Raw genomic sequence first — 12,155 nt, 5'->3', positions numbered from 1 at the left:
TGACCATTGCCGGGAACGAGATGATTGGGGACGCTACCGCCGCCACCGCCACTGCTACTACTGTTGCTGCTGCTCGTGCTGCACTGTGACGGAACGGACGAGACGATGCTACCGATGGAGCTGCTTCGGGCTGAGCTGAGCTTGTCCAGTTCTTCCCGGGCCAAATCATCCAGTAGCAGGCGATGATTGTCCAGCAGCTTCTTGCCATACTGTTTGAATAAGCAGGAAAACAACAAAAATGTGATTAGCGATTGGAGTACGTGCGGAATTGCGCCTTTGCTGCACTCTGCTCTCTTACCTTCATAACGCGTATGGCTGTGACCCACTGTTCCAGCGTACCGGCATCCTCGGCACACAGCATCTTCACCGACCGGATGCCCTTTACGCCGGCCGGAACCTTTGGACAGCGCAGTGCGAACGTGAAGTCCGTGGGCGCTTTGTGTTTCTTCTTCCAACCAAGCCCACGGTACACTTCATGCCCGGCGAACAGTGCCAGACACAGCAGATCCTTTGCCGAACGTGTCTTCTCCTTCGGGTAGTAGTGCAATCCGGAAGCACGCAACACAAAATGATACTTCTTCCAGCCCTTCTTCGCATCATTCTTCATGTAAAGGGGCCCTTCGAGGGCGATCTGGTTGCCAGCGGATTGATTGAAGAACTCATCCAATAGCATCGCTCTGTGGAAGGCGGGGGAAAAAAACGAGCGTTAGTGGCCATGCATTTACCAAACCGTAATCGCAGGAGAATCATACCTTGTGTGCTCATCGTGTTCACTCCCCGGGGCCATCTGGGTACCGGGTAGGAAGGCTTCCGGTGTCCGGAACAACGCTACCTTGTCCGGTCGACGTAGGAACAGCACCCGGTTCTTCGAGTCCCGGTTCCACAGCATCAGATTATCTACCAGCATCTCGTGATCCTCGAACAGTCGCTCCATCTGATGTTCCGGCAGATGCTCTACGATCGCCCACGTCGGTTCCATCTGTACGTGGTTCTTGTCGGCCAGTAACCGTGTCACGTGCCCACAGCTCATCGTCTCATCGATCAGCAGTGACTTTGAGGCACCGTCCGCCGAGAAAGCCTTCACGAATAGTCGCCGCACCGACGCCTGCTCCAGCTTTTGCAGGGCTAGATGTATCTTGGCGGCCTTTCCACCACCATCCAGCAGCATCTGTTGGCCCTGTTGACCACCGATACCAGCACCTGCACCACCACCACCACTACCATTCACTGACTGTAGATGCTTCAGGTGCGAGGTGCTCACACTGCTCGAGGCGGACGATTCGCTTGACATCAACGAAACGGTATCACTGAAGGCGGAATCATTATCCGGACTGTCGGTGCGTGGTTCCCGGTGATGCAGACCGACCATACCACCGCCACCCATACCGACTCCACCACCACCTGCTCCTATACCGCCGCCTGCACCGCCGGTACCGACCATACCGCTCGCGATGCTTCCGCCGCTGCAGATCGTATCGGCCGCAACGCTGCTGCAGCCACTCTCCGACGAAAGGGTCGTGTTGGTGGCGGCCGATATCGTCGAGTTGGTACGGCTATGGCTCCGGCCATGCCGTAGCTCACCCTGCTCCTCCAGTATGCTTAGCTCGCCCAGTATCGCATCCAGCTCGGCTTCCTGCGTTTCCTCTAGGTTCGCCATCGAGAACCGGTACGAATCGGTACGCTCCGATGACGATGAGTTGCTCTTCGGCCGTAGCCGGGCTGTTGTGGCCGTGGCCGTTCCTGCTGCCGGACTACCGCCGGCGACGTTGCTGACTGCTGCTGTGGTGCCTGTTGTACCGTTGATATCAAAGCTCTGCAAAAGGAAAGAGAAGAAACGACGGGCATCAGTTCGTGTGCTCTACACGCTCCGCTGGGTTTGAGATACCGGGCCGTTTTTGTGGTAGCGAGGAAGCCTATATTACGCTCGATTTAATTAAAACCAACACCATTAGCCGCGCGTTTTGTCTCTAGAACTATCGGCAAGAATGTCGGAAACCTCTCACAGCCAAACACACACGCACACACGTTGATGGTGCCTCGAAAGTAGAGTGGAGGAGCGTCCATTCTACCCGAATGCCTACCAAATTGCTCTGGCACGTCTAGTGTGTGCGCTTCGCATGATGACTCTTTCGCACTTTTTGGCCCTCAACCTCCCCGGGGGTTCTGGTTCGCTTCTCTCAGGCGTAACCAATTCACCGAAGCTTATCCTCACTGGATCGTTTAGATTAAAACTGCCGCTGCCGTTGCTGCTGGTTGCTCCGATGGTTGCTCCGATGGTTGCTGCTGATAGCTGACCAAATAATGATGTTCCGGCGCACCGTTACCACGGAGGTCGATGAGCGAGTGGCCGGGCTGACAAAAAAAACGTAGCGACCAACCATAGCACACACACACACACACACCCACCCACCTGCCCCCTTTACTCCATTGCTCTAACTGTTCAAAGGAAAAATGCATGGAAAAGATCACAAATGTGCGGCCGGCTTTTACACCGCATTAGTCACCAGCAATCGAGTATTCCAAGAAACCATTTCACAGTCCCCAACAACAGCTTTGCCTTGTCGATTGCTCTGTTTGTTTATCTGTACCCGACCGACTCTCCGGGGGTTGCGCACAGTATCCCACGTGTGTGTGTGTGTGTGTGTGTTACAACAAATATCAACGTTCGGGGAAGAAAAATGTCCGACCGAAATATATTACTCACGCGGCTAGTGCACTACATAGTAGACCACCACCTTCCACTGCCCGCTACTGGTGACTAGCGGGATTATCCGGCACCATCATCATCGTCCATTTTCATTGAGAAACAATATTCTAAACAAACGCACACATGCGCACGCACGCACGCACCCGTACGCACGACGGAACACGGATCCGCACGCTTATTGATTTCCTTCTCCCTTGCTGGAGCCGCCAGCAGTCTCCCAATCGCCACCATTGCACCACGCAGCAGCAGCAGCAGCAGCAGCAGCAGAAGAAGAAAACGAGGCCTGGAGTGAAGATTTGCCGAGAAACGAAAATAAACTTGCGTACCACGGCTATGACGGCGTTCCGTCGATTGATTTGCCGGAGCCGGATACCGGGAATATTTAGTGTGGCCACCCTCTTTCCGCCGTGCTATGGAATGTGTACGACTCACGGGTTTTTTTTTGTGTGTTTGTATTTGCAGATTACACCGCTGACCGTCGCAAATTGTGTTCACGCTTTTCGTTGTCTCTTTTTCATCGGAAAACACCACACAACACGCTTGGCGCAGGCTGGCGGCTATGGATAAATGTTGTGCAAGGTGTGCCGCCAATTAACGGTGAAAACCCCCCTCTTGGGGTAGGGGTAAGCTTCACGAAATGCCGCATCAGCAGCAGCAGCAACGACACACGCGGCGCTGATGGTAGCGTTTCCATTTTTATTTTTATCCTCCCAAAAAAAAAACTCACCAATCTAAACAAATGGTCAGACAAATGGATTGAGCTGTCGTGGATGGCGCAGCACGGTGGCGGCGGCGGCAGCAGCGGCTTTTGCTGTACGTCGCGAAACGAGAACCATAGCGCAGTAGTAGTTGACCACGAGAAGGAGAAGATAATCCTGGTGCAACGGAAACGGAAAAATGGCTGCAACTACACCACTCCGACACTCCGACACTAACGATGGCGTACCGCGCGGTTTGCGTCGTCTCGGTTGCTACTGGCCAAAGGAACTGGCTGTCGTCGTCTACCTCGGGATGGCAAAGGCCATCATCATCATGCAGCTTTCGGACCCCGAACCCGAGCACCCGGCGACTGTTGTCCCGGTTGTTTGCGAGTCGTGCTCTCCAGGTGGTGCGGGGGTCATGCGCATGCGTGACCCCCCTCAACTTCACCTCCCAAAACAGGGAGGAGGAGGTAAAACCGGGTCTGCCCGGGGGGAGGGGATGCCCAAGAAAATTGGGGAATCGATTCGTCGGAACCGGGGAGGAATCGCACAGTTTTGACAGTTGTGTGGTTCGAGTTTGGAGGAGAATCTTCTGATGAGTCACCATAGTGACGCTCACACGCACACCCAGAACGCGTTTGATGGAGCATCTGAGCAAGAGATGCATCTCGCACCGCCGCCACACCAGGGAGGCATGGAATGTGGCGAGTATGCGCGGTCTGAAGGCGGCCGAAGGTAAATAAAAACATTCCATTCCCCGCCGGTTCGCCGCTTCGTGACGTCAATTCGCAAGAAAACCATCTCATTCATGTCCGACGACGACGACGGACGTGATGATTCACGCTCTCGCGCGAACGCGAGGTTCGCGAACTCTGGCGGTCAATGGGGTTGTGCTGGATTGCATTGAGAAAAGAGAGAAACAGAAAAAAAATGGAAGCAAACTGGATGCTGCCCGAGGAACCGGTCCGGAGCACAGCACCCGCTTTCGGTACCGCCGGTGTCGGTTAGCAGCTGATTATGACATACTAGGATGGGGATAGGTGTACGTGTGTGTGTGTGTGTGTGGCGCTCAAAGGCGGATGCAGTGCAGGCGCAAGATGGCAGACCACCCTCAATGAGTAATCGATATGCGGTGGCGATCTCCCCCTTCAAGAAATGGAGAGGCAGACGCGGTTCGCTACCGAAACCGGACATCGGACTCCGTATGCGTCAAATTGTGGCATTGGCCCCTGCCTGGTCGAGTGGAGTAATACGCAAGCCGTGCCTCCGAGCGTGATTATGCAATCCCAGCAGCAGCAGCAGCAGCAATGGGTGTCTTCGATGTGTCACTGCAGCTAATGGCTAGAGACGGCGTTTTGCGTCGCTTTAGGTCGACGAATCGTAGCAACGGCTCTGGCGCAATTTGACATGCGAAACGTCAGACGGAGGAGAACCACGGAATGAAAGAGCCAGCATAAAATGCTAAAACCAAATAATTGCCTACAATTAGATTAAAAGTGAGAGGAGCCGATCTGGATAGAGGGTACAGGATAGAGAGGAGAAGACGGGGGAGGCCATACCGTTCACACCCGCACAGCCGGGCCTCTTACGTGTACCGACACAGTTAGTGCCACGGAAAGCGGGAGACGAAGAACTTTCGTGGTGCCTTTCACCGGCGTCGCGTCGACGATCCACGTCCACAAATCACGATCGCGCAGCCCGGGGTCCCATAGCTGTATTCTAAACTGTGTCCTACTTATCGCGTTCCGAGACCGAGTCAACGCGGGGAGGGTGGGCGCACGCCGTGAATCCATAGAAATTAAATGGCACAAGACACCGGAGCCAGGCGCCAAGCGAGCAAAGCGTTTCCCTCCCCAGCGGTGTGTACACTTTCGTGATTTTCGCTTCAGGTTGTAGAGAAGCGCCTCAGCGTCGTCGTCGTCGTTGGCGTCGTTGTTGCCAAGTCCGCCGGTTTGATACAACCTAATCAAACGGTTTTAAAGCTTCCCTTAATGGCCCATTACACTGTATGTGTGTGTGTGTGGGGCGCTGTGCGCTAAAAAGTACTAAAAGAAGAGTACTTGGCGTAAACTCATGCCCTCCAAAGAGACAACAACATTCAATCGCAACCGCGGTTTATGCCCGAGTTTTCCGTATCACCGTGAAAAGAGAGCGTTTTCCATCGTGTGGACTACACGCGACGGTGTTGGTTAGAAAAGTTCTCCTCATAAAACGCCAGGGGGTCGCCTGGCCGGGAAGACCTATTGTGGTCTTTGTCGTGTGGTTTCTGGTTTCTGGTTCTCTCCCTCTACCCCCGTTCCCGGGGAGCACGAAATCGTGGTTCTGATTCATCATTCAAAAACATCATTTACATACAACACGTAAGCGTTTCCGTGCCGACCTTCTTTTTCATTGCTTCTTCCTTCCGTCGTCTTCGACTTCGTCAATAGACAAACACAAAGACTGTGTGGCCATCCCCACCCCCCGGCGGGGAAAACTTCAAAGTTCCAACGTTCCAGCCCCCAAACCCTCGAGCGGTTCCCCGTTCCCCGTTCCCCGTTAAGAATGTATCTGGGGGTAGCTGGCTATGCGTCGTTTGATTTAAGCAATAATACGCTCCCATTCTGTTTTCAAACCGGCACCACAATGGCCGCCCAGACAAGTGTCTGTTTTCTGTGGCCCACGCACACACCACGGTGGATCATCTGGTCGTCCGCCCTCCGAAAAAGAAAAACCGTTCCTAACAGCCCACCCCCAAGACCATTGCCCGTGCCCGTCAAATGTGCATTAAAATTAAACGTCCCTTTTTCCCCGGCATCGACCGTAACGGTAACGGGGACTGCTGCAACTAACAATGGAGCACTGCAAGCACTAGGACCGAATGCAGCTCCGCAGTTTTCTCGGTGAACATAGAGATCACGACGACGCATCACGGAATGTGTACACGCACGCCACGCTTTGTCCCGCGGCTACACCCACCACCAGAGGAGGTACCTCGCCCTCGGTGCACGCGTTAAAATCGTTGTCATTCTCCCGCCGGGTTGGTAACGTTGTCTATTGAAATGGTAAAAAGAAATGGTGGAGGCGGCGATGGTGGTGATGGTGGCAAGCGTTAGAACAGAAGGCAGAAGGCAACAGTAAGGAACATAATGTGTCGTGGATGGATGATGGATGGTGGATGGCACACAGTCACCAAGCGCCAAGCGGCTCGGCCAGCGACGGAAGCGCTAACTTCCGCTGGCAACCGAACGGAAGAATACTGATTAGACCGGGGGGGAAGTACTGCATTCTGTATTCAGCGAGTCGCGTCGCTCTGCTCAATATGCAGTGTCAGGTCCATCCACTAGGAACTCCCCGGACCCGGGATTAACAGAGGATTTACCTTCGGTAGCCACCAAAAGTCCCTTTTCTCCCTTGCCCGGCTGCATAGGGAACTTCCTTTGGGCGCGGAAGGGCGGGAGTGTTGTCAGATGCGTTGGATAATTAAAATCCCCTCCCCGGAACACCATTACCTCCCCCGTTATACTAGACGCTTCTACAAGATACGACACATACTGGATAGGTACGTCCGTGCGTACGTTTGCGGACATTTGTTGACCACGTCGCAAATAGTGGCCGCCTCCCGCTATTAGTCGCCCGGGGCTCCCAGGAGGAGAGAGCCCCTGGAGGGGACCAATTTCGTCCAATGGAATTACTGATTGGCCTCTACTGCTGGTCGGCCCTAACGACCAGCAGCAGCAGTACGGGAGGAAGTTTTTAATTTGAATACATAATGCTTGCACCGGACGACGAACACCAGAGACCACTGTGACTGTCGCACGGAACGGAACACGCGCGCGCGTGTGTGTGTGTGTGTGTATTCTGTCTGTTTCGTCGATTCATCTCCCAAAAAAGGCTGGGAAAATGATAAAGAATGATGACTTCCACAGACGTACAGCAGACGACGACGACGACGACGACTCTACTGCGATTTATCGGCCTGCGACCTGATGATGTCAGGGAGCGACATGGGCACGGTGTGGTTGTTAAACGGTTGTCAACACATTGGACCGATATGATACGGCGGCGGTATTGACCCCTCGACGACATCATCATCATCATCCATCCCGGTCGTCGTCGTCGCTCGTCGTCGCTCTCCGGGCATCACTTATTCATTCGTATTCTCGCGTACCACGCGGTACTGGAATCGCGGCACCGGTGGTAATGGTTTTAACAGATCCAAAACCACCATTCGCCCATCGGATGTTCCAGCTCAATTATTAACGGCCCCATGCGTTCATCAATCGCCGGAAGCTCGTTTTTGGGTGCGCGCGCGCTCGCGAGGAAAACAGTTATCGAACCATCGAGGGCGTTAGTGTTTTATCGGGACTTCCGTGAGGTTACCATAAAATACCATTCTCGGGGGCCTATACCGCACGGTATCTTATCGTTTGAGCAAACCCTCACGTCCACGGAACCATCGGGACCTTTGCCGGATCCGGAGCCGTGAATGCAGGCGGCGACACGTCGACAATGCATTCCAAATTCCAAGGATTGGGCTGTGTGATCCTTCCATCCCGGCTGTTCCAGGAAATACGTGCCTAACTAAATCAAACCCCTGCGCACCCAGGGTCGAGTAAAGGCCCAAAGGCAACGCTCGGTCCCGTGAGCGAGATCCGTGACTGCGTCGTCGTCGTCGTCTGATCATGTGCCAGCAACTCACTTGACAGTTTCTCCACGATCTCCACGATGAAGTCTCGGGATCGCCTCGGGAAGGAGATCCCATGGAGTCCAAAAGGGCCGAGACCCAAGTCATGTCCAGGGTCCAGAGTCCAACAGTCCAGGCCACCAGTTTCAGGGGGGCGGTATCGTTAGAAATTCAAAATCCCAAAATTGAGAACCGAGAAACAGGGGAGGCAACAAAACCGAAAACACGCTATTAAAATACACAACATCTCGTCGTCGTCTTAGGCGTCGTCTGCGGCGTTGTCGGCGGTCGGCAGCAGCACAGTAGGGAGGACTGGACGGTCGAAGGTCCAGTCGAAGCCATTCTGTTGGGCACGTCCACATGGACATTTTTAAAGATATGCGCCAAGAATGAAAACATCAGCCAGAAACTCGGGGCTTTACGCATCGCAACCGCAGCCGTAGCCTGCACGCGCTGTGGAAGACCGAGAGGAAGCCGTTAACATTCTTCCCACAGCCAGCCAGAGGTTTTCGGGAGGCGAGAGACAACGCCCGATAGCTGGAACGCGGGCGAGCACCGGAACGGACCTGACGATGATGATGATGATTGCTGTGCTTATCTTAGTGTGAAGTGGGTGCTGCTGCTGCTGGAACAGGAGGATAGGAGATAAAAACCATTCCCCTCCCTTCAGAAAGGTTCACCAGAAGTGGTGAGAAGCGCGAATCGTCTGTAAACATTGACAGTACTTCCGATTGTTTACCGTGGAAGCTGCTGCTGCTGCTGCTGTTCCTCCCTTTATACAGTTCACTATCGCTGCTACCTCTTGAACGCGCACCCCCAGGAAGTCTGGGAAGGAAAGATTCTAAAGTTTCCAATCCATCACATTGCACCCACGACGAGCAGCGTAATCCGGAACCGAAGAAGAAGCAAAAGGAACAGCATTTTCGAACAAAGAAATCCAGTTGCATCCAAGTTGCACAAGGAAACACCGACACACACATGGCGGGTCTCCGTGCATTGTACCACAGAATCCATCCAGAAACCGGGAACTGCACCGAGGAGCGTGTGTCTGGCATTCGCTTACCCGAGATCCCGAGGCGGTGTTGGTGGACCTATAGGAACCCGGTATCAGATGGCAAGCGGATGGAATAATAATGTCTTTCGGAGGTGCTTCTTCCCGGGCCTCGGCCAAGCATCAGCAAGCAGCAACGCAGGACTAGGGCGCAGAGAGAGGCCACGCTCAGCAACACATCATGCATCATGTGCAGTCGCCTGCCTTCGGTTCTCCCCTTCTTCCGAGGCATCATCATCCTAAATCGTCGTCTGCATCGACGCGCCTCCCCCGGCCGTCATTCCGTGCATTATGCTGACGCGAGATGCAATGCAAGACACCAGCCCGGGACATGGCGATCCGCGGGATCCGCCCGGAAATCGTGATTGTGTGTACACTTCGACCGTTTCTGTGTCTGTCTGTGTGGCTGTGTGTGATTTTTTTTTTCAAAGAAGAATCTCCTCGCCACTCTCGAAAGGAATCTTCCCGCCAGAACCGAACAGACCAGACGTTTGATGGGGAAATAAACAAACGCAGTTCAAGCGGTTAAGTGCCGGACCTCGGGAGGGGGGCCCGGGGCCGCTTCCGTCTCGCTAACGCAATAATGCATCTTCAGAGATTGGCAGGGGCCGGCCATTCCGGCGGCCGGCATCCAACCAGACGCCAGAGACCAGAGACGCCGAGACGAGATGCATTCTTGGTAATGGTGGTGCGCGATCGCATTCCACTCGCCACCCCGGCCCCAGTCCGGACTCGATCCCCGGCCGACTCATTACGCATCCGGGAATTTAGTTTCGGTCCATTGCATTCCCCGTCAGTCGTTGCCATCGTGGTCGTCGTCGTGTCTTTATTTGGTTCGCGGGTGAAGTTTTAACGATTGTTTTTTGTTTGTTTCTGTTTCTGTTTCTGTTCCACGCATGATCGTTAGAGTCTGCGCGGCGCGAGATAAGCGGCGGCCACTGCGTAGTTCCGCCTTTCCACCGCAAAGGAATACGCACTTGGCGTGGTTTGCATTGTGAAATGTGCCTGCTCTGGACCGCTTGGGCAATCGCACTTGACAAATGGGGGTTTCGTTCATACTTTTTTGGAATATATAATTTACGGAGCGAACACCGAAGAGGAGCCACGCTCCCCGGTTCGGCCCTCTCCAGCAGAAGTAGTAGCAGTTCTACCGGAGTGTCCATCGTTTGTGTGGCGTAACGAGAAGCACAAAACCGACCATCGTTCAAGTTCGTCGTTAATTAAAGAGGGCCACACTAATTGATGCTCGAGATGACACTGAATGCCGGGTTTCATGATCGTTTGGGGTGAGAGAGGAGAGCAAAAGCAAGAGGTAGCAAGGGAGGGATGGGTGGGTAGCCAATATTGCCGTGCGAAGCTGTTGATTCATGAGAGGAGACGGACCCACAACAAACGACAACTCTGCTTCTACTTGACCCAAATGAACGTTTGCCGCGCGCGCTTCGGCCACAGCTTCGACCCATGCTTTGTTGGTGCTGGTGCTTTGGGGTCATCTGGTGACGGACCCGCTTCTCCCCTTTACCCTGTTCGAATATTTTGTCATAATTACAGAAACTACCCGCGAATTACTAAGCTGATTCATTTGGACGGCTGCCCACCGACTGTGGGGTCTCTGTATGCTGTGCGCCATTACTACTACCACTACTACAATTACTACCAACACCACTGGATGGCCGCGTAATTCATGCTCTGGCGATTTGCGGGCAGTAAGATTTGTGCAGATTATAGAATTGAGTGCCGGCCAAAGTGGCCGGATGTTGGCCTAGAACATGCGCGAGGCCGGCCGGGAGGAGGTCGTCCAAGCAATATATATATTATTGCTGCTGTCCACCGCCTACTTTTGCTCGGTTGACAGTTGTCGGTCGGAGGGTTTTTTCTGTTTCTCTTCTGCAGCAGTAACGAGCAGTCGGCTATGATGCCTACTAGTGGCGCCGATTGAGGCAAATGATGCCAATAGTAATTTGAAGTGATTTACATCGAGCGCGCTAGGTATGTTAGTTGCTTGGTTTCCTTGACCCTTTCCGCGACATGACTTCTCATGGTCTCTCTCTCTCTGTCTAGGGGCAAGTAGTAATACGGACAGACAGGCGTCTTTGTGACTTACACATTCATTCGAGTACATCGAAGCCGAATCAAAGTCGGACCAGCTGCTATCCAAGAGTGACATCCCTCTGGTTGTTGCCTGGAGACCGGGAGGTTCAGACCTTTCTTCACCTTCACGGGGGGCAAATGTTCTATCGAGAATGCTTCGGACACAAATACGCACCCACAGCAACAGAATTATAAACACTCTCTCTCTCTCTCTCACACACTGCAACACACAGCGCTTCTTAACTTTTACAGTGGATCAATTGATTCAATACACGCGGGAGGGTGACACTCTAGGGGCCACGGCGTCGTCGTCGGCGGCGGCAGCCGATTGGTGCATGGCGAGGCAATTGGTTCCTATCTCCCAGGCCCTTTACTCGCCTCTCTCGTTTCGTTTCGTTTCGGTCACAAAGGAAAGGCACATGGAACACGAACACAGAGACTTTTCTTTCTTCTGACGGTGCTCCGTTCGCACGCTCCGTTCGCGCGCCAGACCACATAAAAAAAGAGGAAACTAATATCCAGAGCAAAGGTCAACCCACGGTACTCCTCCACGGTACACTCCGGGACTGCGGGCCGAGGCTCTCGCTCGCGGCCTGCTCCAAAACCACCACCACCACCTCGTCGACGATGATGGCTACAAAATCACTTGCGTTGCGCAGCTCCAAACGTGGGCTCTCCAAACGGCGTCACGACACGACACGGGACACTCACAAGAAGGATCACTCCCCTCGGTTTGGAACCCCCTATTTATTCCCTATCAAAACACTGGCAACTGGCGCACGACGCGCAATTTGGGTTGTTCGTGAAATGCGTTGTCACAAAAACTCCGAGCCAACCGACCAACCGAAAAGATCACCAGAAAAGCAACTCCAGCGACGGACGGAGCGCCGTTCAGCGAGCAAGCAACGAACCGACTTCCACCACGGAACAACGAAGACT

General features: G+C 53.8%; 1 protein-coding gene across 3 annotated transcripts in view; it reads right to left on the bottom strand.

The window, feature by feature from the left end:
• The window catches only part of LOC125949112 (uncharacterized), a 57,185-nt gene that overhangs the window by 5,341 nt on the left and 39,689 nt on the right, over positions 1-12,155 (bottom strand). For 2 of the 3 annotated variants that reach the window (XM_049675821.1, XM_049675823.1), the window contains 3 exons: positions 753-1,813; positions 299-677; positions 1-209 (listed from right to left, as the gene is read on the bottom strand). The exon at positions 1-209 is cut by the window's left edge and continues 5,341 nt beyond it. In XM_049675821.1, the coding sequence (XP_049531778.1) occupies positions 1-209; positions 299-677; positions 753-1,813 (1,649 nt within the window). Of the gene's footprint in view, positions 210-298; positions 678-752; positions 1,814-1,885; positions 2,176-12,155 lie in introns of those variants that run through there. The other variant, XM_049675824.1, reaches the window with a different exon arrangement.

This window comes from Anopheles darlingi, chromosome 2 (assembly GCF_943734745.1).
Source record: "Anopheles darlingi chromosome 2, idAnoDarlMG_H_01, whole genome shotgun sequence".
In the NCBI taxonomy this organism is placed as follows: Eukaryota; Metazoa; Arthropoda; class Insecta; order Diptera; family Culicidae; genus Anopheles; species Anopheles darlingi.
This window is presented reverse-complemented; position numbering and strand designations above follow the sequence as displayed.